The sequence below is a fragment of the Podarcis pityusensis genome, assembly GCF_964106645.2.
Source record: "Podarcis pityusensis genome assembly, chromosome: 8".
NCBI lineage: Eukaryota > Metazoa > Chordata > Lepidosauria > Squamata > Lacertidae > Podarcis > Podarcis pityusensis.
In genome coordinates, this window is record NC_138033.1 from 49632701 (window position 1) to 49659696 (window position 26996).

General features: G+C 46.1%; 1 protein-coding gene across 4 annotated transcripts in view; it reads right to left on the minus strand.

Moving 5' to 3' along the window:
• Nucleotides 1-14787: 14787 nt before the first annotated feature.
• The window catches only part of LOC308483694 (thyrotropin-releasing hormone receptor-like), a 38279-nt gene continuing 26070 nt past the window's right edge, over nt 14788-26996 (minus strand). For 3 of the 4 annotated variants that reach the window (XM_081017839.1, XM_081017840.1, XM_081017838.1), the window contains one exon: nt 23579-25074. In XM_081017839.1, coding sequence (XP_080873965.1) covers nt 24655-25074 — 420 coding nt within the window. In that variant the 3' untranslated portion in view covers nt 23579-24654. Of the gene's footprint in view, nt 15440-23578; nt 25075-26996 lie in introns of those variants that run through there. The other variant, XR_013989751.1, reaches the window with a different exon arrangement.

The window sequence follows — 26996 nt, forward strand, 5'->3', positions numbered from 1 at the left end:
CTTCAGGTTAAGAACAGTTTCAGGTTAAGAACTGACCTCCAGAACGAATTAAGTACTTAACCTGAGGTACCACTGTACTCAAAAGGGGCTCAGTGGGGAATTGACCCTATTATCCTATTAGCAAGACTACTTCCTCCTCTCCATGAACTCCAGCAAAAAAACTCTGAAATATATAAATCTCCCTGTTCCAAGGGCAGAAGTGCTGCTTTGAAAACACACACATTGGCCCACTTTCCTCAGCAGGAGGAGAGGGCCCTTAATCAAAGCACTGGTGGGTATCTCATTTAATGGGTATCTCATTTAAAATTGCAGAAAGAGTCACAGCTACCAGGAGGCCATTTCTTCACCATGAAACTGCCAGGGATGCAACTTCCACCAGACAATTCTAGGCATTTAACCAGAAATTGCAAACAACAAAAGAGTCATCTAGTAGCTGTAACCATATGTGTCATCGAGAGTAGGGGGTTTTGTGATTGGAAGCCCCATGTTCTTCAAATCCCTGCTGGAAAGGGGAAGCAGCTTCGGATAAGTCACAGGCTCTGCCTGTAGCCTTATCAGAGGCTTATTTTGAAGATAAGTACACATTGCAAGCCCTGTGCACAGAAATGTTTTTCCAAAGCATCAAGATTGCAAGGGCGTTAGTGACTCTTCTGCAGCGAGGCACTTCTCTCTAACCCCCACCCCGGTCTTCCTTTCTGCAACAAACCTCAGTTTCCTCCTGTTTTCCCCCTCCAGGCCTGAGCAGAAGAATTGATTTCTAGTACAGCCCACCCTCTCCTTACTTTCCTACACATCAGAAGAAGCGTCTGTTCTTCGTCAGATCAGCAGGGCTTCCTTCCACGCAGCATGATCATCTCCATTTTTTCCTCTCCATTTATCGGTATCTTTTCTGCTGTGCAGCCTCCGATCCTCAACACCCACTGATGCTTTTTGTGTGCAGCCTCCAAGGAGGCCATTGTTATCAAAAATAATTCAGCCCATCCTTGCCAGATGTCCTCCCTCCTCCCCCCCATTCCTGCTTGTTTCTTTTTTTCTTTTCCTCCTTGCATCACTCTTCTGATGATGAATAATTGCACAGCTGAGCTTTCTTCCTGTCTTTTCAGGTGAAGTTTCCAGACTGTTCTGGGCTGCTTCTACCTCTTCCTTCTAGATTTCCCCAGAAGACTCTAGAGCAGGCGACAGACATAATCATTCTTTTTTGAAGATGGTTCACCCATGTTCAGACTTGCTCCTAAGTCATAAAGATCAAGCCAGGCAGCCAGAAACACCATAACCAGACACTGGAGAGACCTGTCAGGAGTAAGCATGGACCAATGGTACCAAATAGTATGGGAAACAGCCCTACTAGAAAAATTAACTAATAAACTGAAACTGACATGGGGACAAACAGAAGAAGACGCCTTCACCCCGGTATGGCTCCCCTTTATCACATACACAGCCCAACAAGACAATGACAATAATCCACCAACAGCATACAAATCAATATGGCTAACCTGATCCAAAACACCCACCCACCTCACTCACACACGAAAACAAAGATCACCATAGCCAATCACGCCCTAGGCCAACCCCAACCTCTCTCACCACCAAAGGAACACAAGTAACGCTGACACCAAACTCTACATACGTTAAGCATAATAGAGTGGGAGGAACCAGCTGGGGAACCACCAAGGGCAGAAGGTGCCAAGGGATGATGATGAGTGGTCAGAGGGAGAAGCCAGGGAGGAAGAGTTGTCAGAAGCTGAAGATGTATCAGGGCTTAGTGAGCTGGGAGAGTCTGTGGCAGAGAGAAGTTCAGAATCAGAGGCAGAAGCTGAAGCAGGAGTGTGGGAGGAGGGAGGCCAAGAGGCAGGAATTAGTCAGACTGGTAAATAGGAGTGTCTCCCCTCCTGCTGCAGCAAGCTCCCCTCCCCCCTTGTCTCCCAAAACCAGAAGAGGCATGAAAAGGGTGGCGGAGAGAGTGCATGCAGGTGTAGTCCCCGATTGCTTGGGGAAAGTCCTGGTGAGGAGGCAGGGACGGTCACTCCTGGCAACTGATTTTCATGGAGGAAGACCACTGGAAATGAGTTGCCCCACTCATTAGGCCAGACACACAACCAACGTGGAATCTACACACATGTTTAAAATGCTGTGAAAATGCTTTTTTGAAAATTGTTTTGAAAAATGCATTGAATTTGCTATAGCTCACAGTCTCCATCTAGTGTCATAATTGTATATTGCACTTTACAACACATTCAAAACGTTTTATTTGCAGCTGTATAGCCGAGTCCCAAGTCTGTGTTTTTGCTGATAAAGATTTCATTCCATCTTTGAACTGTGTGATTACTGACTGACTGGCAGGCTCCTGTGACACCTAGAGAACTTCCTGGCTGAGTAGGGATTTAAACCCTGATCTCCCAGGCCATAGAGCAATGCTACAGCAAGTGTGGGGAACATCTGGCCAGGAGCCAAATGGCCTCCCCCCCCCCCGTCCCTTGGAATTCTCCACGGGTTGCACCCTTCATCGGTCCTGCTGTACACCCTCCCAGACCCTCCAAGTGTCCCTATTTTCCAGGGACATCCCTGATTTTACAGAAGCTATCTTGGTTTGATCCCGGAATGTCCCACTTTTCCTTAGGATGTCACTATTTTCACTGGAGAAATGTTGGAGGGTATGGAGTTAGCCAACCCCCGAGCCGTCTGAAGGCAATCCTGTACAGGGAAGGTATTTTTAATGTTTTATTATGTTTTTATATATGCTGGAAACTGCCCAGAGTGGCTGGGGCAACCCAGTAAGATGTGTGTGGTATAAATAGTATAATTACCATTATGGAATGGGACGTCCCTATTTTCATCAGAGAAATATTGAGTGTTTTTCTCTTGAACTCTAATAATTTCAATTAAAAGTCTGCATGGTCCTTGCCGCAAGTTATGCTTCGCTTCCTGTCCCTACTGGGTTGCTGAAGGGCAAGTCTGAAGCCAGATTAGATCACCAGAGCAACACTCTGCATCTGCTCTCTCTCCCAGACATTTTATATCCAGGTAAAATGTAATTAATCCCACCTGCTGGGACAGCTCAAAAGCATCTACACTTAATCAACTTCAATTGTCCCAGTTTCTTCAGTGAAATTGGGACAATTGATGCTGATTAAGTGGGGCAGCTTTACAGCGAGAGCTTCAGACCTGCTTTTCCTTGTCCTGGTTGCAAGTGCTGTTTTTATTTCACATATTTGCAGGTCACAAAATCCCCCTTTATTATCATTATTTTGACAACTACAGTTGTCCTTAGATTTGGACAGATGGCTGCATGTGTTGGATTTTGGTGCCCATCCAGAAACTAAATGCTGGAATATTGACAACTCCTCTCTTGAAAAGTTGGTCTGCCTTTATTCTTGCTACGTCCTGCTGAGGAAGTGTCAGAATGAGTGGTGAATCTTGCTGATAGAAATATTCCTCCTCATAGAAAGATGATAAAGGGAGTATAACTCAAATCTAGACAGCTTTCATAATTTGCAGGGTTCTCTCCCAAGCCTTTCTATGAGCCTTCAAGTCCCTCTTTAAGAAGGCAACTTTGCTTGGCAGCAGCTGCTGCAACAAATTCTTTTAATTCCTGGGCTTGATGTGACAGCAGCAGAAACTTCCAGTGGACTTTGGGAGTTACATTTTGACGCTGGCAGCAGTGAATGTGCCTGGTGCAATCTCACAAGAACATAAGTAGAACCTTGCTGCATCAAGCCAATGGCCCATCTTGTCCAGCATCCTGTTCTCACATTGCCCCGCTTGCAGATGCCGGTGGGACAGTTCTGTGGCTCACACCTGCCCAGAAGCTGCATCACCTGAGCTGGATTCTCTGCTCTTCATCCCAGGTATATGAGATGGAGTCCGCTGTGTTTACTTGCTAGGAAAGGAAAAGTACAGCCAGGAGCTCAGGACAGATTATAGATGTCTTCAAAACACACACACACACACACACACACACACACACACACACACACACACCACACACCACACACCACACACCACACACCACACACCACACACCACACACCACACACCATAGACATGAAATGCACAGGGTAGAGTGGAGCTTTCCCCCTCTCCCTTTCTTGCAATCCTAGCTCTCCAGTGAAATTGATTGGCAGTAGATTTAGGACAGACAGAAGGAAATCCTTTTCCCCACAGTGCATAAGTGGACTACAGAAATTGCCACAAGCTGTGGGGCGGTAGCAGCCACTCCCATGGCATCAGTGTCTTCAAAAGGCAATTAGACAAATCCATGGAGAAGGAGAGTTCTATCAATGGCTTTTAAGTGTGATGGAACATTCACATTCAGGGGCAGTCTACCCCTGAATCCTGAAACTCTATGTTGCTCTTATATTAGGCTGTGGTTTCATTCCCCTACAATGTTAGCAGAAGATGGACATTTGGAGTGATCAAGCTCCTCTTATGCTTTTGAGCCTGTCCTTTTGAATAGTGTCATTTTGGCCTTTCAAGGGTATGCACTCACCCCGATGGTTCAAGGCTTTGAAACTCTTCTCTGTTCAAAACATGCCTGGCAGTGACGTTTGCTCTAACATGGTGCTTGGCTTTGATTTGGAAATGAGGCTTGTTGTTCACATGATTAATTAAGGCTAATTAACAAGAGTTTGTTCAGAACGTTGGAGAGCCTCTCTGAAGAGGCTCTCTGTGCATGGGAGATTCCAGGAAATATTTATATAACCCCATCCAGCCTTGGAAGCTTCCAGACCTCAGAGAGAAAGAAGCTAGACCCATTGAGGGACTTGCCTCTAAGTAAGGACTCACTATTTATCCATCCTGCTTTGCTTGCCCAGAGCTTATGCGGAGATTAGATAGATTCCGGTTTCTTGAACATTTCTCCTGATTTGCTTGTGGGCTGTTGATACAGCTGCCCATTAATCATCTGCCCATTCTACAGTCTTCAATGATTTCCCCTCACTTTCTAAACCACAAAAAATTCTGTTCTGTTGTTTGTTTTTGTGGATTTGTTGCTCTAGGCCAGGGTGACAGAGCCCTTTCATCCACTTTAATTGCGAAAACCTAATTTTCTCCTCCCACAAATCCCTTCTACAAAATGCTGAAAGTCTGGGGGTGCCTGCCATAAGCCACCTAGTGGAAAAATAATGGAATCATAGAATTGTAGAGGTGGAAGGTACCCAAAGCATCATCTAGTCCAACCCCTGGCAAGGCAGCAAGCACCGCTGAAGAAGCCATGACATGGCCATCCAACCTCTGCTTAAAAACTGCCAATGAAGGAGAGTCCACCGCCTTCTGAGGTAGCCCATTCCTAATATTCATTCTTGTAATTTGAATTCATTGGTTTAGGTCCTACCCTCTGGAGTAGTGGAAAGCAAGCTTGCTTCATCTTCCATGTAACAGCCCTTCCAATATTTGAAGATGACCTGTCATTTCTTCTCCAGGCTAAAAATATCCAACTCCCTCAACTGTTCTTCGTGAGGCTTGGTTTCCAGACCCTTGATCATCTTGGTCGCCCTTCTCGGCACACGTTCCAGCTTGTCAACATCCTTCTTAAATTGTGATTCTGTGCCCAGAACTGGACACAGTACTGCAGCCGTTGTCTGACCAAGGCAAAATAGAGGAGGGATGCGGGTGGCACTGTGGTCTAAACCACAGAGCCTAGGGCTTGCCAATTAGAAGGTTGGTGGTTCGAATCCCCGCAATGGGGTGAGCTCCCGTTGTTCGGTCCCAGCTCCTGCCAACCTAGCAGTTTGAAAGCACGTCAAAGTGCAAGTAGATAAATAGGTACCACTCTGGTAGGAAGGTAAACGGCGTTTCCGTGCGCTGCTCTGGTTCGCCAGAAGTGGCTTAGTCATGCTGGCCACATGACCCTGAAGCTGTACGCCGGCTCCCTCAGCCAGTAAAGCGAGATGAGCACTGCAACCCCAGAGTCGTCCGTGACCGGACCTAATGGTCAGGGGTCCCTTTACCTTTACCTATGACTTCCCTGAATCGGGACACTAGACTTCTGCAACCTAGAATTGCATTAGCTTTTTTTTTTTTTTTTTTTTTTGCTGCTAATTTTGAGGGGAGGTTATACAACAAGCATTCATTCCCAATTTGCTTGTGAGATGTTTCCACATCTTCCCTCTAATCTTTTGTTTATTCCACACTTGATGCATTACTGCCTCCAAATCGCACAGCTGAAAGTAAGGGACCAACTGCTTGATATGGCGGAGGTGGAAAAATTCCACCTTTGCTGTGGCTGCAACCTGCACCTCCATGGAAAGGGAGGCGTCAAAGCTTACACCCAAACTCCTGACAGAAGGCGCTGGCACTAATTGAGCCCCCGCAAGAGATGGGAGTTGGCCTCCCAACCCCATGTCATCCCGACCCAGCCAGAGGACCTCTGTCTTTGAAGGATTTAACTTCAACCAGCTCCCACGCAGCCATCCAGCCACAGCTTCCAAGCATCTGGTCAGTGTGTCCGGGGCCAAGTCCGGGCGGCCGTCCATCAACAGATAAAGCTGGGTGTCATCAGCATATTGATGACAACCTAGCCCCAAACTCCAGACAATCTGGGCAAGGGGGAGCATAAAGATATTGAAAAGCATCAGGGAAAGGATTGTGCCCTGCGGGACTCCACACACCAAGGACTGCCACAGCAACAACTCCCTCCCTAGTGCCTCCCTCTGTCCCAGACCTGAGATAAAGGAGCGCAGCCATTGTCGGACTATGCCCTGAATCGCTACGTCGGCAAGGCAGTGGTCCAAAAGATCATGATCAACCATATCGAAGGCTGCTGACAAATCTAAAAGAATCAGCAGTCCCAACCCGCCTCGATCCAGCTGTCTACAGAGATCGTCTGATAGGGTGACCAAAGTCATCTCGGTCCCATAACCAGGGCGAAAGCTGGACTGAAATGGATCCAGAGCCAATGTTTCATCCAGAAACCTACCAAGCTGTTCAGCAATCGCTCTCTCAATTACCTTACCCAGGTATGGAAAATTCGAAACCGGGCGGTGATTGGATAGATCTAAAGGATCAATAAAATCAATAAAAAGCATTAAAAAAAGAAAAGTCAATAAAAAAAATGGGGGGAACACTTCCCTCTTGGCTGGCTTTCCTCCCCTCTGCTCAGCTTTGATCCTGGCCACACCCTTCCCCCTCCCTCTCCTCTCTCCCCCACCCCTGCCATTTTATTGCCATTCCAGTCCTGTTGCAACAAGCGAACTGCAGCCCAGCAGCTGCTGCTGCTCTTGCTGCTGTCCCAGCAGGGCTCTGCTGTCTCGCTAATTTGGGCCTTGATTAGGCCACTGAAGCATTGCCATTTTTTTGCTGCTCCCAGTTGCTTCGGCTGTGCACACCATACAACTTTACACGGATGGCAGGAGCAAGACGGGCAGATTAGCCAAAGCTCTCCTGCCAAATTGATTACTCTCATTAGACCATCACCTGGAGAGCAAGGGAGGGGAGGGGAGTTGAAGGCTTGCTATCTCTCTCCCCCGTTTTCCTTTAAAAAGAAGATCGAATAGAATCAGGCCATAGCAAAGTGGTGGAGCACATGCTTTGAGTGCAGAAAGTCCCAGGTTCAATCCCTAGCACCTCTCAAGCACAAGGCTGGGGGAAAGGGGCCTTTTGTCTGCCCCCAGACCCTGGAGAGGCCCTGCTAATCAGAAGAGACAATGCTGGCCTAGAGGGGCCAATGGCCCAACTTACTGTAAGGCAATTTGTTGTGTAAAATATCTACTTGCATATTGCAGAAGGAGGGGACAGGAGAGGATGCAGATTTGAATAAAATTTGCATGTACAATTTACCGGTAATAGGTATAGGTGCAAACTGAGAAATAATAGCTAAAATAGAAATTGAGAACATCTCACCACATGGAAAAGACTGTGCCCAGGGCCAGATTTACATCATCCGTTTAAGGTACTATGATTCCACTTTAAGCAGTCATGGCTTCCTGCAAAGAATTCTGGGAACTGCACTTTGTTAAGGGTGCTGAAGAGATGTTTGGAGACCCCGAACCATGAATGAAGGGGAATGATGGCCGAATGGTCCAGTATAAGCCCACCAGTAATGCACTATGATTGCATCCATAATATGTTGCAGAAGACACCTGCAAAGACTGTGCAGGGGGCTAGAAATGAGCCTTTGGTCTGATCCAGCAGCCAGGGGCTTCTTATGCTTTGCAACAGATGAGCTGGGCAGGATTTCTGCTGCCCCTCTTCCTCTTCCACCTAACAAGAGCTTACTCATGCTGCTTCCTGTTGCCAGCATGGCTCCAGATGGGCACAGGCTGCATCCTGCCTCATGCGAAGCCTTTGTTGCCAGCTCATCTCGGGGTCTGGATGCTCCGAAGCACCCAACAGCACCGACTCAACACATGTGACTCATGACTGCGGGGGGGTTCTCAGAGGACTTAGCAACCCGATTTAGCAGCGGAAAGAACAAATACATATCCGTGGGCAGACTGGCTCATATTCTGGCAATCGGGAACGAGACGTCTGGATCACCCACTTCTTCTCTGGGATTAGCTGACACTAACAACAGAGAGGTTGCCAAAGTTCGAGACTGCCTTTGCGTCATCTCATCCAGAAATGTAGTCTTTTAATTCCATTGATTAATTCCATCAAGGTGTGGTTGTGTGTTGCTGATAGAGGGGCACCTCTCTCTATTCTCCTCCTGTGATGTTCTAGGTCAGAGCACAGGTATTCAAAGAGTCCCAGGCCTGAAATTCAGCCAATGCTCCTTCCAAAAGCAACGCAGTCAGGTGCTTGCTTAAGCTTCTGTTGGGAAGGAGAGCCCTGATCCGTCTGAGCAGCTCACAGGTCAAAGCTGTTCTCAGGAGTGTACCACTTCAGATTGCAGGTGGAATAAGCACGTAAGAGCCCCTGCCCTTAAGAGACAAAAGAACACAAGAAGAGCCCTGCTGGAGCAGGCCAATGGCTCATCTAGTACAGCATCCTATTCTCACAGTGCCCAATCAGATGCCTTTAGGAAGCCTACAGGCAGGACCTGGATGCAACAGCATCCCTGTGGTTTCCAGCAACTGGTATTCCAAGGCATACTGCTTCTACCAGTGGAGGTAAATACACAGCCTTCACCTAGTAGCCTTTGATAGCCTTATCCTCCATGAATTTGTCTGTCCCCCTTTTCAACCTAACTAAGTTGGTGGGTATCATTATACTTTCTGGGAGCAAATTCCACAGTTGAACCATGTGCTGTGTCTCTCTCCAGTTTCTCAAGGCTATGCATAGTTTTATACACTTCTTTCATGTTAGCACTTCCTTGCCTGCATGGGTAGGTTTAGTCCATGGAGAGCTTTACCATGTGAGTTGCTGCTCAGCTTGGCATGGGGTGACTTGCTTACTGAGCGTTCATCCAGATTTGCTTGCACAAAGCTTACGCAGAGGCTAGGTTGTTTCTGCTCTTCGCTGAGCATTCCTTCTGCTTTGTTTAAAGGGGCACTTGTAGGGCAATGCGCATTCCTGCCGTTTTCATCCTGATTGGCTTATGAAGTATTTATCCATCTTCCCACTGATCATTAGGGCACCAAGTTGTTGAAGACTTTTTAAGGGGTTGAACAAGGTATTTCACTCTAGGTTTGCCAGCTGACCTTCCCCCTTTGGCCACCTCTCTGTTGCATAGAGCATATGTTTTTTTCCTGAGAAGGAACCTTGGCTGAGTGGCAGAGTGTCTGCTCTGCATTCAGAAGATCCTGTGTTCAGTTCCCTGGTGCAAAAGATCATTGGGTAGCAAATAACACAGAAGACATCTGCCTGAAACACTAGAAATCTGCTGCTGGTCAGAAGAGACTTTTCTTGTAGAAAGTGTCTTTTTCTGTTGATTCACTTCCTCCAGACACCGGCAGCTATTTGCTCTGTCAGCTTCTTTCTCCCACTCAACAGTTCTTTGCTTGCACCACAGCAATGTCTGGTTTGCTTGAGCTGATCCGGCAGGTGGGTGCATAATTCTGCCTTTGGGATGACAGCAGGTTGACCAGATAAGCCTGAGTCCTGCATTGTTCTATGCTCTTAAGTGCACAGATCTGTCTAGACAAATTAATTTCTTCTGTTCACTGTTGGTGGAGTCTCTGCTCACACAAGAAGTAAAAATAAAATAAGAGATTCCTTGTTCCCTCTACTTTTCCTTCCCGGATTTCCCCTGCTTTTCTTGGTGGGGCGAATGTAATCCTGACTTTTTCATGCTGCCCTCCCCATTTTCCAACTGTGCTTAAGTAATTAATGTAGACAAAGGACCTGTATACCAGAACAACAAAAGGGAAGCTGCCTGTTGTTTACTGACATGCTTGTTCAAAGATTGAACACACACACACACACACACACACACACACACACTGCTGCAGCAGCATTGGTACACAACTCAAGAGCTGCACAATAGGAAAGCTTTCAATGCTTTTCATGGCACAGTCCAAATAAAGGTCTCTTCAGAACATTAACTCTATTGGGGAAGATGAGACTGGGTGATGAAAAGCATTTTCCCTGTTGTTGAAAAGTGCAAGAAGCCATCAGATGCACTTTCAACTCTTGTGCTTTCAGAGCTACATTGCCATTTCCATGCAAAGCTTAGCAGGGGGCCCCAAGATTCTGGGTGGGTGGAGGGGAGATAATAGGACAAAAGGCAGAAGAGAGGAAATAGCCAGCTAGCGGTGTGGTGTGTTTATTTCTGTTCAAACCCAACAGCATTTCAATTTGTGACGCAGAATGCATTTTCTTTTGTAAGCTGAGCTGATCCATTTACAGCGTTTTTCTTCCTTTCTTGACTTAAAGGTGGATGGTCTGTTGTTGTTTTCCTTTGCTGCACCAAATATTACCCTCAGGAAATGGACCTGCCTCTCATACCTTGGAGAAAGAACAGCCAAGCAAGCCCAGAAGCAACACACACAAAAATTATTGCATGCTAAATTTCCTTCCCGGTAGATGTGGTAGACTGTTGAGCTAAGTACAAACAAACATAGAGATTTCTCGCCTCTGCTGTTCTCGCTTTCTCTGTGTGGCATCCCCACATCATGTATAGAAGTGCACATCTGAAGCACCTGCATCTTAGGATACCTTTAAACCCTGCTGGCAGATCTCTTGCTACCAGCATCAAGCCACCAAAACCTAAGACACAATGACACACACAGGATCCTCTCCAAGTTAATGGAACAGGAAAAGGTTGCTGGCATCCATCTGTCTCAGGAGACAGTGGATGCACCTCTGAGTGTGAAGGCAGACTGCTAGAGAATCACAGTGAATGAAGTGACCTCTCCAGGGAGATTCTGGGCTGACCAGATGACAAGACCCCCCCCCCCATGGCCTATCTGGAGATGCCAGAGATTGAAACTGGGACATTCTGCATACAAGTAGATGCTCTACCTCTCAGCCACAAGACTCAGGCTCTGTGATAGGAGCTGGTCTGGACACTTTCACCTGCTCTGCTACTGGATCCTCAGGGAAGAGACAGCTTCCAGGGTGGGGTTGGGGTAAACCACTCTGTATCAAGGGTAAGACACCCAGAAGCACCACTGGCAGGGGTGCAGAGTTTCTGCTCTTAACTGCGTTATAGGAACTGTGTCTTGACAACTTTTATTTGAGCTTGCTTCATCCCGCTCCCTCCTAATCCCTTTTTCCTTATATGTCATGTTTTTTCAGACTATAAGCCTTGAGTGCAGAGGCAGCCTTAATATTGATTTCCACAAGCTGCCCTTTTTGGCTAAGGGCAGGGGGCTATAGATTCAATAAAGAATCAAACTCAGAGTTCCCACAATGAAGTGGCCAAACAACCATGGTAAAGGAGACCTTTTTGCATCTCCCTTCAGGAAAAACAGAGGCAGTGATTAAATGCTAGTGTGCTAGTTCTGTTTTTTTAAGAGTGCTTGAAGAAGTGCTTTCCTCCCTGCATTAAGTGTGCTAACTAGGAAAAGGGTACAATAGATGTGTACCCCCTCTTTTAAAAAAAGTTATATAACTACTTTCATTCCCTCACAATGAGTGCCCCCTCCTTTAACTCCACTCTCCTTTTGTCTCATAGTTTTTAAAGAGTTTGTTTGTGCCCTGTATTTCTGTACAGCACATAGCACATGTTGGGACTTTTACAAGTAATAAATAATGCTGGTGACGTATGTTGACTTAATGCGCAGTTAAAACAGTGGTCTGGAAGAACTCAAGCCTCCATCCTTTGCAGTTCAGTACCATGGACAGCAACCCACAGAGCTGCCTTTTGAAGCGGTATGGTGCTGCAAGCTCCCTGTGATCTTCCATTAAGCTATGCTTTCATCCTTCACAATGCTAGTGAGAGTCTGATGTCAGTACTTTCCATATGAATATAGGATCAGATGGCTATACCTGTCTTTTGCCCCTTAATGTTCTCCTTCTTGGAAAGTTTTATTTGTTCCATTTGTGGCTTTTTGGACAATTAGAAAAACAGAGCAGAAGAGTGCTGAATAAATATGTGAAGGGCAATTGCACAGATCATTCCACCACCCACACCTCCAGCATTAAAATGAGGGGTTCAGCACTAACTCAGAAAAGAATGATCTTCACTAATGATGGTTAGCATACATGTTTAGGACTGTCCATGAATTTATTATGACAGTGAAGAGTTGGAGATTGATGGGAGAATTTGGCATAGAATTTAGGGAAAGCAAAATTCTAATCCCCTTCTCACCCTAATTAAGAAGGCAGCTTGGCAATATCAAATCGTGACTTCAGTGCCCTCCAAGCCTCCCTGCTCCTCATCCATAGCTCATATTCTGTGCATCCTGTTATCCAAGCTGCTGCACACCCACTTCACGGATGCTTTCCTCCCCATACATTTCCTTTTTGCAGACCCAGCCAAATATCCTACCTATCTTTAAAATCCTGAGTTTCGGAACCAGAATAACCTCTCTCTCTCTCTCTCTCTCTCTCTCTCTCTCTCTCTCTCTCTCTTAAAGCTGTACCTAATTTGCAAAGCATAGGTAAGCGTTGTTTGGGGTGCAGCACTGGCAAACACCCCTACTCCATTCTTAAGAAGAAATTCCAATGTGCAACTGAAAAGGAGAATCACGAGGAAGTACCACAACTCTTTTGTTGAATGCTCAATGGGCAGAGCAGGAGGGATGAGTCTTGCATCACTTACCACTGCCATGGAGCCATCACTTACCACTGCCAAAATAAGCATATGACCCAGTAGTACCTGCCCAGCAGCAGCTCACTGGCTGGCGGGGAGGGGCTATGCCCTGAAGTACGTCAGCAGCTCTTGGGAGCTTCTGGAAAGGAGCCTCACGTCATCCAGGAAGCCTATGGCAGGGATCTGTTCCTCACTGGTGCTTTGGGTGTAGTAGCTGGTGGTGTTATTGCTGAGCACCTCTGCTACTTTGCACCCACTGTCTGGAAGCTTGACTCTGCTCTGTTGGACTATGACTCTGTTCTTCTTCTGGATGTGACCCTGCCAGTGAACCAGTCAGTGCCATTGCTTCAGCCCAGCTTTTCCCAAGAGCCTTGAGCCATGCTAAGACAGGACAGCTCCTGGGATGTGAGACGCAGCCTATCAACAGCCTGTGTGCCCAGGGACTGGCACTTGCTACTTCCCCTCACTCTTGTCTTTCAGCTGGCCAGCCAGCCATCCCTTCTGTGCCCACGCTGTCTGCAGCTCCCAGGCAGGCAGTCTGAAGTTGATTCTGAAATGCCCTTTTGCAAACTCCCAGACATTTCATCTTTTCCTTGCAATAAATGGAAGTCCCGTGTTGCATTTAAACACCACCTTGCTATACACTGCAAATCCAAGGCAGCTTGTAGCAATTTAAGAAGAAAAAGTAATGTAATAATAAAGCTGATTTAAAATACAGTAAAATAGCAGGTACTGAGCAGTAAAATAACAGAAGCAATCAAAGAAATGTAAAGACTTTAACTTAGAAGAGTCTAACTTGATATGAAGTCGTGTGTGTGTGACAACCTGATATTCCTGATATTTGGTGATTATTGCCCAAACCCAGCCCATTGGCTATTTTGTCAGTTTAGTACATTAAGTCAGACATAATTTGCTAGTCCAGGCTTAGACTTGACCCTCTGTTGTTATGTGCTACCTGAGATGTGGGTAGTGCTGTGGTCTAAACCACTGAGCCTCTTGGGCTTGCTGATCGGAAAATCAGCAGTTCAGATTTGTGCAACAGGGTGAGCTCCCATTGCTCTTTCCCAGCTTCTGGAAACCTAGCAGTTCGAAAGCATACCAGTGCAAGTAGGTAAATAGCTTTTCCATGTGCTCTGGCACTCACCAGGGCCCTCTGTGTGCCAGAAGCAGTTTAGACATGCTGGCAACATGATCTGGAAAGCTGTCTGTGGACAAGCACCAGCTTCCTCGGCCTGAAAGCGAGATGAGCACCGCAACCCCATAGTCACCTTTGACTGGTCTTAACTGTCCAGGGGTCCTTTACCTTTTACCTTTTAATTGCTACCCCATTCTCCAAGCAGTGAGAGATTCCAGGGGTGCCTGTGTTTACCTGAGGTTCACTTTCCTTGAAATGAAGGCAGTGGAGATGGCAGTGGATAGGATAGATGGTTTTATTTACACATATATGCAACCTCAATACAGCATGGTGGGCTCACAGCATTAGCACCCTAATAGATCTTGCTTCCCCTTTAGTTTTCCAGGGGAGCCCCAAAGTCCACTGCAGAGCAAATGTCTATGTGTGTCTCTCTCTCCAGGTTCCAGCATCTATCCTCCCCTTCCAGCATCCAACTTTGGCTGTTGTTCTTCTACCTACCAGCCGGGGGGGGGGGGGGAGAGACCCACCCATTTGTTTCCGTGGCAACCTCTTTGGATTTGTTAATCATGGCAACCTCTTTGGATTTGTTAATCACAGTACTCCAAAGTCATTACCTTAGCAAAGGAAATGGTTTGGCTGGTTTTCTTTTATAAACTATCCCCCCCCCCCACAGGATCAGTCTCCCCTTCGCATTGGTAAAATGGGAACAGCCAAGATCAACTGCACGCGATTGCTGGGAAGGAAAACACAACAAAGGTGATGAAATACAGAATTTGCTTTGCTTTAGACTTGGCTTTGAGCTTCATTTCTGCCAGGAATTCTGCAATGCCAGGGGTTCATGGTGTAAGCTTGTGGTTGTCAGCCTCACTTGTGTTGTCAGTCTCACTTCCCTCAAGAATAGAAACAGCAGGGGATCTGCCCCACAGGGCTGTTGTGAAAGAAAGCAACCATAAACACTTTGGCATCAAATGTGAATGTGCATTCTTGCATTTCAGTCAAGTTTGTTGTTTCATGTGCTTTGTAGAAGGTGAGGAGACATGATGTGCTTGGTTCAGGTTCTTATTCTGTCACTGGAACGCTCTGGGGACTGGGACATTTCCCTTGTCATTGGGTCAGTTCCAGTCTCTGATTCAGCTTTGAAAGCTCCCAGGAATAAAAGCTGAACCAGTTGATGGGAGGGCAACAGTCACAGCTGCCATCAGGATCCCTGAGGAAATCTCCTCTGGGTCGCTCTGCAAAGTTATTAAATTCAGAATAAGAAAAGTCTTAATAAGCAACGCTCAATACTGAGTTACAACAACCTGTCCAGCTCACACAGGGGCTGGTTTGACATGAATCTATAGCACCCCTGAAGGCCAAAGGACGCGTCTGTTTATTATTATTATTATTATTTGTTGTTGTTGTTGTTGTTGTTTTACAATTTATATACCACCCTTTATCAAAAGATCCCAGGGTGGTATACAACATTAAGAACACATAATGGAGCATCAATAATAAAAACACAACAAAGGGGCCATTCTCTTTTCAATGCAATTCTCTTTTCAATACCCCCTCCCATAAAGTTGTTTGTTGTATGACTTGCATTGTGCACACAGCAGGGAATATAGAGATCAGACCTCCCAGGAATCTGATATTTGCAAATTCTGATGCAAATTGACTTGATCCACACCATCTTTGTCCTCCCCACATACCACCCCCAGGGGCCTTGTAGTGAAGGGCAGGTAAGAGGAAGAAAAGAGCAGCAAAATACGAACTTCTCTCCCCACTGGAATATTATCACAATGCATGCAGGTCACTCCAGTGTAACTCAGCTAAGCTCATTGGTAAGCAATGCTTCAAGAAATATCAAGCATCAAGTCACAACCTGGTCCCAAGCTCACAAAAAAAATATATATGTAAGGACATAAGGAAAGCCCGCTGGATCAAGACCAAGGGCCCATCAAGTCCAGCATCCTGTTCTCACAGTGGCCACCAAGAAGCCTGTGGGAAACCCACAAGCAGGATCTGATCACACAAAGTGATGCTCCCCGCCATTCCCTCCCGCTCCTGAGCATCCTTGACCATGGATGACCCCTGCCTTTCTGCCTTCCGCAGGCAGCTAACACGGGAAATGATTATCTGAGTGTACTCAAACTTCACACGAGAGCCACGGCTCAGGCGGTGGTGACAAGCAAATAATTACAGTTTGTGAGGGGGTGCCATCCCTGGAGCGGACACATTCAGAGCTGGCTGGTTCTCTCTGAGTGATGAGGGGCCTCTTTCATCAACACATAACAGCCCTTCTGTACGGAAAACTGTTTTGCTGCAGACCACCCACCCTCTCTGTCCCTGCCTCCACTGGATGCACCACAATACAACTGGGCTTACCTCTCTTGCCATCGTCAGCAGCTGCTAATTACAGTTTTCATCAGGAAAAGTCACTCTGCTTAATTGGGGTTGTATGACAACTCATTTTCTTTTGCCTGTTTCTGGCTGTAAATGAAAAGCACACACAGCCTTGTCATTTGCAGCTTTGTGCCAGCACCTCTGGGCAGTAATGCGCAGTTTTAGATGTTCCAGGCAAGCCGAGCCTAAGCATTATGCTAAGCGTTGGGGTGCAGAGTAGAGAACCAGACAAAGTGGAAGACCTTTTGATTATATTATTCTCTGGCCTGTTAATACATGGGATGATGAAGGTATCTGTGACTACCTTATGATACAGTCACAATCCACAGCAGGACTGATGAGAAGGCAGCAGATTCCAGCTGGACCTCAGAAGGCTGAGGCCCCACTCTGTAAGGCCAGCAGCTTCTGGCTGCATTACAGTCACTTCCAGGAAAAGATGGGTCAACACCAGGCTGTGTCTCAAGTCCTGTTTTTTTTCAGCCATGAAGAGCCCATTTCCATCTGAGCTGGTCATGAAGTAAAGGTAAAGGTAAAGGGACCCCTGACCATTGGGTCCAGTCATGACCGACTCTGGGGTTGCGGTGCTCATCTGGCTCTATAGGCCGAGGGAGCCGGCGTACAGCTTCCGGATCATGTGGCCAGCATGACTAAGCCGCTTCTGGAGAACCAGAGCAGCACATGGAAACACCGTTTACCTTCCCACAAGAGCGGTACCTATTTATCTACTTGCACTTTGACGTGCTTTCGAACTGCTAGGTTGGCAGGAGCTGGGACCGAGCAACAGGAGCTCACCCCGTCGCGGGGATTCAAACCGCCGACCTTATGATCGGCGAGTCCTAGGCTCTGTGGTTTAACCCACAGCACCACCCGCGTCCCTTTCGGTCATGAAATAGAACCTTGTAAAATCAATAATTTGGTAGCCAATTTTGCTTGTTTTCCTCTCCTCTCCTCATCCCTTTTTTCTTTCATGACATGCCTTTTCAGATTGTAAGCCTCAGCGAAGGGACCATGTTGTTTTTGTTCATCTGCAAACCACTCCGAGGGCCTTTCTGACTGAAGAACAAGGCATGCATTAGGAGCGAGCCAGCTGGAATTTCTTTTTGACCTACTGAAAACGAAACACTAAATTACAGTATTTAAAGGGTTGGTGAGGAAGTGATGAGGAAATGTCTCAAATGGTTTTTAGCTTCATGTAAATACTTTCTGGTTATTATTTTTTAAACCTTTTCAGCCTAGAACATTTTCCACAAACATATCCTGCCCAGCTGCTGGTAATTAGAATGGTTTTTAAAAACCCTTCTGCGAAACAGTTGCGCGTCTTTGCTGCTGTGTTTCAAGGAGAAACATTTCCACTAACTTTTTTAGCAGAGAGTTTGAATGTTCATGGTAGGGAATTGTCTTTTCAAAATCCTGCTTCCAATGGCAGATCTTGCTACAAAAGTGCAGTTTGGTGTCTTCCTCGTTTGGTAGGGAAACTGTGTTCTGGATCAAATGGAATACACCTCCTGTAAGCTCTACTGGCTGTGGCAGATGGGAATTGTGGGGCAAAGCATCTAGGAAGTGCTAGGTCAGGGAAGGCTGCTCTAGGTTAATTGCAGAAGAAGATTTGTGCATCCCACTAATTAACACTCAACAAACAGGAAACCCAGCTTGGCGACATCTCGGAGCCTGTAACTTAGTGCAAAATCCTCCAGAACAGCTTTTCTCAGCAAAGGATTCTGTTTTTCTCAAACCATGGCAAAGCTTTTTCAAAAACACTCCTTCCACCTTTCGAAATGCCAAAGGAGCAGTTCCTTGCTGGCCTTCAAGCCCCGGTGCCCTTTGCCTGAGCTTGCCTACTGCCAATGTTTACTGCAGTAGCACCAATTTCTCTCCCCGTCTCCCTTGAGCCCAGCTGTGCGGATGTTCTAGAAGGCAGTGTAAAAACCCTTCCTTTTTAGAATGGCCTTTAAGAAATGTGATGCACTTGGCAACAAAATGTCATGGTGGCTACCAAACCAGATGGCTTTAAAGGGGGATTAGACAAATTCATAGGGGGTCAAGCTATCTGTAGCTACTAGCCCTTGGAACTCAAATACCAGAATGCACACTTCTCCTTACACCAGCCGCTCTGTGGTTTGCGATCTGGAGCTCAACTACCTTCTGTTGGCAGAATAGTATTAAGCATGGACATATAATAGGACTTCCTGTCTGATGGAACCCCACCTGTGGAGCCCCCTTCCCACAGAGCAGTGTTCTTCAACCATGGAGTTCCAGATTTTGTTAAACTACAGCTCCCATCATCCCTGACCATTGGCTAAGCTGGCTAAGGATGATGGGAGTTGTAGTTCAGTAACATTTAAGCCCCAGGACGACTGGCACAGAGAATTTTGTCATTTTAGAGCCAGATGAAAACTCACCAGTATGCCTGTGTTTTGGGCAGGGGGCACAGTTAGGAATTATGTTGCAGCTACAAGTGATGCGTTCTGGTTGTGGCTCCCCAGGTGTGTTTAATGATGTTGGGTTTTTATTTGCTTTTATGAGTTATGTTGATTTGCTTTTATTGCTGTGTTGTTGTTTTACTGTTCTATTGTGTCGCAACTTGTCCTGGGATCATATGACAAAGAGCAGGCTAGAAATTGTCTTGGAAACAAAATGAAATATTTACGGTGGCTATGTCATCTCTAAAATCAGAAGCAATGTGCCTCTGACTAGCAATCACAAGTGGGGAGAATTGCTGTTGCAGTCGGGTCCTGCTTGCAGGACTTCTCATTGGGGCCTCTGGTTGGCTGCTGTGAGATGCTGAATTGGGTGGACCATTGGCCTGGTGCAACAGGCAGGATTTTCTAACATTCTTCTATTATAAGTGGCATCATCTGGCACGCTTGCAATCCTGTAGTTTCCTGGGAGTAAGCTCCGTTGGACTCAGTGGTCCTTCTGGTTGTGTATAGTTTCAGCTTGTAAAATGCATTTATCTTTAGCAAAAGGTCTTCAGCCACCTGAAATGCAACCTTTAGCTTTTAATTCAAGATACAGTCTTACAAAGAAGTGTTACCTTTTAAGCTGGGCTGAAGTCAGGACACTACTGAAGAGAAGAAGTAGTAGTACCCAACCTCTGCTTGATTATTTTCCTCTTCCTCTTCCTCTACATGTCACAAACAATAGCAAAGCTTGAAAGCCTCGTTATCACCTCATCCACTTGCCAGAGCAAGGAACATCCATCAGTTACCTTGGTGCTCCTTGTTCCTGTTCCTGCTCCACCACACCACTGGGCTAACCTATGTGTAATGTCTTAGTAAGCATATTTATTAAATTTAATATACACCTAATTACTCTCTAAACTTGCTGAACTTTGGGGGCTCTGCTGAGTCTGACATGGGGCTGGATCAGCTTGTGCTGGTTCTAGCAAACTTCACATTCCTCTTCCTCCTGCATATTTTCACTCAGGTGTTGTAGATTCCCCTGGCATTCTTCTCAAGACAACAATGACCCTGAAAACTAGATTTTCCATATGTATTCCCCACCTTCCCATCAGATATTGAGGTGAGTCTCGCCTGTGCATACCTTATAGCTGTTAGAGAAAAGCTACAAGACCTTTGGGTATAGGGTGGTAGATAAATTCAATAAATAATAATAATAAATAATACAAAAACAAATTAGTTCCCTTGAAGAGCTACTAGTGGAAAGACGGGGTAGAAATCTTCTCAAGCAAGACAAAATAAGCATTGGCAGGGCCTTTTCTGTTGTGGCCCATGTCCTAAAGATATGCCTGGAGCACTCTTGCTAGTGGGTGGTATATATCCCTTGAAAATGGATAGACTAAAGCAGGATGTCCACAATGCAGTCATAGTGATGCCTTTCAGATGTTGTTGGACTATAACTCCCCTCTTCCTTGACCCTTGTCCATGCTAGCTGGGGATGATGGGAGTTTGTTTGTTTCTTATCGCATTTATTTCCCACTTTTCCTCCACAATAATATTTTTTTAAAAAAAATAATACTCCTCATGATCTTGAGGTTGTTTAAATTTCCTGGTGGCTGATATTTACATGACCAAAAAAATTTAAAAATGTTCACATTCATTACACTCATCTACCGTAATTAACCACAGTTAACATCATCATAACTAGTTTAGCCCTTGGCTACAATTTTGGCCCCAATTTTGCTGGAGCATTCCTAAAGCCAGGGGAGATTTCCACTGCCACACAACAAGCTGTGCACCTCCCCTACATCCCCACCAATGGAGCAATAGAAAGCCAATCATACTGGTTGTTTCTAAGATGATATGTTCATCTATGCAATAAGAAGAGAAAGAGAACTCACTTCGCATATTTAGTGTGCATAAATCATTTGGCCTACAATAACCAAGATTAAAGAGCATTATACATTTTCAAATAAAGCTCACGCACGAGTGTGGCAACGGAAATCAACTTTGAGCTGGAGACCATAAGCTAGCACTCTCTGTCTCTTTCCAGTCTTGTGGGAGGGAGGTGTAAATAAGTGATTTTTCTTTTGAACTTCCATACTGAATTATGCCTGGGAGGAATAAATTGCTCATCAGCTGTAGCTTCTGAGTTGGAGCCAGCATGCTTAATGCTGTTTTGATCCGGTAGGTCTGAGGACTGACATTTTAGAAACCGTTGGGAGTATTTTCTGAGAGTCTTTGGATTTCTTTGCATGGGGGCAGGGGATCCTTACCAAAGGACAAAAAGCAGACAATGAGAGATGAACTTTTCTGTTTTGAAAGAGGTGGGGAAATCCCATTGACAAAGAGTAGAGGTTAGCAAACTTAAAAACAAAAAAACTGTTCTCCCTGGCATCCTTTGATGCTTTTCTTCATTTTTTACTCTGCAGCGTCACTCTTTTGAAATTAAGCAATGGGACAGGTTGTTCCCAGTGGTTTCCTAGTTTTTCTAGAACACCCACCTTCCACTTGTTGTTGACTGTGGTCTCAAGACAGGGTGGTCATTTAGAATGTAAGATGAGCCTTCTGGATCAGGCCAATGGCCCATCTAGTGCAGCATCCTGTTCTGACAGTGGGCACCCAGATGCAAGCAGGACCCGAGCACAAGAGCCCTCTCCCCACCTGGCATTCATAGGCATTCTGCCTCCAACAGTGGAGGTAGAACATAGGCATCTTGGCTAGCAGCCATTGATAGCCCTCTCCTCCATGAACTTGTTTGCCAGTTTAACTTTCTCTTTAAGAGGTGGACAACAAATTGCAGCAACGCAGGTTCCTTCAGAATCCTGAGTCTGCCTCTGGGTTTTAGAGGAGACCCAGTGAGGATGTTATTCTTGCACAAAGTTCCAACCCCAGAAATGCAAGTTTCAAATGATAATTGTTTTTCCACCTCATTTAATTAAATCTTATATACTCTCCGTGGTTCCATTCTCTCTTATCCACCTCTCTCTGTGTACAGAGTTATATCACTCACAGTCTTTGCCTGGTGACACTCTCCAAATTCAGAAATACTTATCTATTTTGTTTAGCTTTCCTCCCATGCTATATGAAGGGCTTCAAAGTTTCATGGGCTGTGGAGCTTTCCAATTATAAGGCTGCTGCTCATCCTCTACCTGTTGGTTTGACTGTTTATATAAGGTGGGGCCAGTGCTTTCTTCCCTGTCCCATCACACACACCCTACTTCCAGCCTGGGCATGTTTGCATTATCATTATCATCATTCTAATTACAGTGGTACCTCGGGTTACATACGCTTCAAGTTACATATGCTTCAGGTTACAGACTCCGCTAACCCAGAAATAATGCTCCGGCGGCGCGGCGGCAGCAGCAGGAGGCCCCATTAGCTAAAGTGGTGCTTCAGGTTAAGAACAGTTTCAGGTTAAGAACGGGCCTCCAGAACGGATTAAGTACTTAACCCGAGGTACCACTGTATATTTAATTTTATTACCCTCCCTTCACCAGCAGGTCCCAGGGTGGTCATATTTTCAATCCAGGGACTAGGACCCTGGACAGACAGCAGCATTGAAAACACCTGCTGCCCCAGCTAGGTTTGCACAAGCTGCTGGGGCAGCTCTACAAAGCCTGGCTGTCCTTGGCTGGCTTGTTCCTTTGCTTGTGTCCTACTGGACAGCTCCAGTGTCAAGGGAACCTAGCCACATAGCTCAAAGTGAGCAGAAATGAGTCACTGGCAATTTGCACAATAGCATTTACTTTCCAGAGTCTACTTTGCCACCATCATGTGTACACCTTCCCCCTGATCCAGAAAAGCCAATGTGAGGTCGTCCAGATGTTGGACTACGATTCCCATCATCTTTTGCTGAGACTGAAGGGGATTGTGGTCCAGCAACATGTGGATGGCACCAGGGCACCTGTCCCTGCCCCCAATGGATGCTACAGTCTACCACTGAAGCCTTGTAACATTTTATTCTGTGCCTGTTGCCATGCAATGCTATGCCCAGTAGTTACCCAATTCAAGTCACCAAATATCTCATAAAACATTTTCTTAAAGGCCACCCTTGACTCATTCCTAGATGTGGGTGGAAAAGGGTACATATCAGTTCAAAGGCTTAGTTGCAAAGGTTTAGATGCTGCTGTTTCAGACAGCTTGTCCCTGTTGAACTGAGCACCTTCTGGGTGACTTTGCACTTATAGAATTGTAGGAACCCCAAAGGGTCATCCAACCTAACCCCCTGCCATGTAGGAATCACAATTCAGACCTGTGATGCAACTGTGTTTCTGCCCATTGTAAGACCAGCAAGATAATTCCAGCACAACCTGTCTGCAGCCTTGAGAGCAGCTTTTCCCAACCTGGGATGCCCTCCACACATCACTGGCATCCCTGACCACTGGCTATGCTGAGAGGGACTGATGGAAACTGGAGTCCCAAACCTTTGGAGGGTACCAGTTTGAGGGAGATGAGAGCAGAGAGAGTTAAGCACACCTTGTCCCTTGCTTCTGGAGCAGCAAGGCAAATAAAAAGGAGAAATATCTATCATCTATCTATCTATCTATCTATCTATCTATCTATCTATCATTCCCCCCCCTCCCGTATATCAAAGAGGCCAAAGCAAGTCATGGTCAGTGGACTATGGAGTGACCTTTTTCAAGGAGGGGTTTGTGCCTTCTTCTTCCCCCATTTGCAGCTCTCTCATACCTGGGTAGCAAGGGGAAATGTACTGTCTTTAGGTACTCAGCTCAGACCTGTGCACAAGCTTAAGATGCCAGCTTTTTATAGGGGTCCAGGAGCATCAGCTGGCTTGCCCTGGCCTCTCACTGCCAGGAGGCTTCCTTGGCTGATGTGGTCTGTCCCCTTGCAGCTCTCTCTCGTTTCCTTGGAGCTGGGGTGGAGCTGGTACACAGTCCTGATTCTGGCCCAGCATCCTTTAGGTCCTGAGTACAGAACTCATAGCAGGGCTCCAGCCCCGACAAACTCCTTCCCAGAGTCAGAAACACAATTCTGTTCAAAATGGTGGGTGAACAGTGATTTGGGCTCCTGAAATTTGGCTCGGGGGTTGCTCAGGGCACCAGTTTTGCCTGCAGATGGTCCCAGGCTCGATTCTGGCATTTCCAGGCAGGTCTGGAAGAGCCCCCTGCCTCATGCCCTGAAGAGCCACTGTCAGTCAGCATAGACATGACTGAGCTAGATGGGCCATGGGTCTGACTCAGTAAGGCAACTTCCTATAGTGCAGTTACCATAGCTCACCTGCTTGGCATGCAGAAGATCCCAGGCCCATTCCCCAGCATCTCCCCATAGGGCTGAGAATGTCGCCAGTCTGAAATCCTGGACAGCCTCTGCCAGCCAGTGAAGACAATCCTGAGACAGATTGACTCAGTAGAAGGCAAATTCCTCTCTTCCTATTTAAACAAGAACCACGAGATCTTATTATATTTAAAGGAAGTGTCATGGCTCAGTGAGATCACTTGCTTTGCATGCAGAAGGTTCAATCCCTGGCATCTCCAGGTAGAAACTGAGTCAGTGTAGGCAATTCTGAGCTGGATAAACCAGTGGTTTGACTTGGTCTAAGTCAGCTTCCTCCCTTCCTATAGATCTAGTTTACTAGGAGAAGTAAAGCAAGTCCTTTACTGGGAAGTGAGAAAGGAGCCAGGCAAGGGGAACTGGGGCATTTAGAGCACGCTGAAATACGGCTCCTTCTCTTTCTCAGGTGCAGGCACCTGCTCCAAAGCAGGCAAGTCCTCCTCTTCGCCTCCTCCTGGGGACGGTGGCCCCTTAGCCTTAATGTCCCCATGCGGGTGGGAGTCAGGTTCCTTCTTCATGCTGGAGGCTGCGTAGAATCTGTGCCTTGGCTGCTGCTCCACCTTCCCGCACTTGCAGAGCTTCTTGAAGGCCAGGCGGAACTTCTGGGACATGAGGTTGTAGATGATGGGGTTGATGGCGCTGTTGGCGTAGACACAGACTCTGCAGAAGAGGATGAACCAGCGGTTCAGGTAGGGGCGCTCCATGAAGGAGTTCACCAGCACCAGAGTCCGGTAGGGCATCCAGAGGAGGGCAAAGAGGACCACCACCACGGCCAGCATTTTGGTCACCTGCAGAGGAGCCAAAAAAAGAGAGAGGTGGCTTGGATGTCTTTAACAAGTTGCAGGTTTTCAGTTGCTTTTTCCATTTGCTTGCCTGTTTGGGATGTCATAGATCAGAAAATTCTACACCAATTCTACATATTGCCAGGATCTGTTCCAGAAAGGTGTAGGAATGAGACAGGCCATTTTTATATTGCATACATTTTCTTCGTGTTGACAAGATTTTTGCAGCAAAAGTAAATTTTCTGTCACCTTGTATGTTTAATGGGCATTTAAGAGCAACCTGCATTTGGAAGATGATGGATATCTGTGCAGTAATTGAACCGTACTGAGACTCTATAGGTTTGAAGGTCCTTCAGGTTTGAAGGAGATGGTGGTGCTTCCCTCGCACGTGATACAGATTTACTTGTGCTGCATAACTGCAAGATAACCAAAGTGTTTTGTGGTCTCAGGATAGTCTTGACACTTAATTTGACTCTTGCACCTGGATTTTAAATGCTCAATTTAAATGCATGAATAAAACTGATTTTTAGCTTATCGTAGATTTTAATTAGTTTTGGATGTTTTAAATAGTTCCTTTTACTGATAATCTCATTGTTTTATTCTTTTTGTAAATCACTTTCAGATTTATTTATTTGCAATTAAGCAGTATATCAATTTTAATAAATAGATATGAGCAAATAAAAAGGGCATGGGACAAACTCACAGAGAAGGAGAGATCCACTGTATGGCCATTTGCTATGAAATCTGGATGGAGCCTCTCTTTTCAGAGGCAGTCTATCTCACAATACTATTTGCTGGGGAGCAACAACAAGGGAGATGGCGCTTCCTCTCGTGCCTCTGCTGGAGGGTATCCTGAAAGCCTCTTTTGGCTACTGTGGGAAGCAGCATGCTGCAAAGCATTCAGTTAAAAAAAATAATAATCCAAGTCAGTAGGGCTGTTTCTTATTTGCTTAGTGCCTGGGGCCCAAATGCAGCCCTTGCATCACCATTCGACCATTGCCACCTTAGAGCACTCCTTTCCTGTGTGTAAACAGGGAGAGATGGAACTGCAAGGTCTCTCCACTGGCTCACTTGGCAGACTAAGAACTTTTGGCTCCTCTTTTACAAAATGTTCCATTTCGGCTGGTCATTACAAGAGCTTTGCAGCAAAGAGCTTTGTTTTTTCCCCTCTCCCTCTCAACCCTTCTTTTTGTGGCATGGAGTTGATAGAGAAACGTTAGAAGACACAGCCATTCAATGAAGCTGAATTTTGGAAGATTCAGGACAGAGAAAGGAAAGCACTTTTTCATTCAGCGCACAGTTAAACTATGGAACTCGCTCCCATGGGAGACAGTGATGGCCACCAATTTGGACAGCTCTAAATGAGAATTGGGCAGACTCGTGGAGGAAAGGGCTAGTGATGGCTGCTAGCCATTAGGGCTATGCTCTGCCTCCATAGCTGGAGGCAGTAATGCTTCTGAATGCCGGTTGCTGGAAAGCAAAGGAGAGGAGAGTGCTGCTGCACTCATGTTCTTGAGGGCTTCCCACAGCTATCTACCTGGCCACCTTGAGAACAGATGCTGGATTCAATGGGTCATTGGCTCAATCCAGCAGTGCTCTTCTTATGTCTCTTAAGGGCAGGGGATGCCCTATCACTGGTATCTGGAAGTCTTTTTCAACTGAAGTGTGGAATAAAAGTGCTTTAAATCCAACACATGCTTTTAGCATCGTGACACCAGTTCTCTGGAATTCTCTCATTCCAAAAGTGAAGCAAGCCCCAGCATCATGACATGTTCAACGTTTGTCAAAAGCTTTTCTCCCAAGCCTTCCCAAATTAGCTGGCTTTATTTCTGTCATTTTTAATTCTCATTGTTTATGATCTGTATTTTTTATATGTATATTTTATTTCTCGGTGTTTCTCTGGATGTTGAGCCGTTTTACAAATCCAC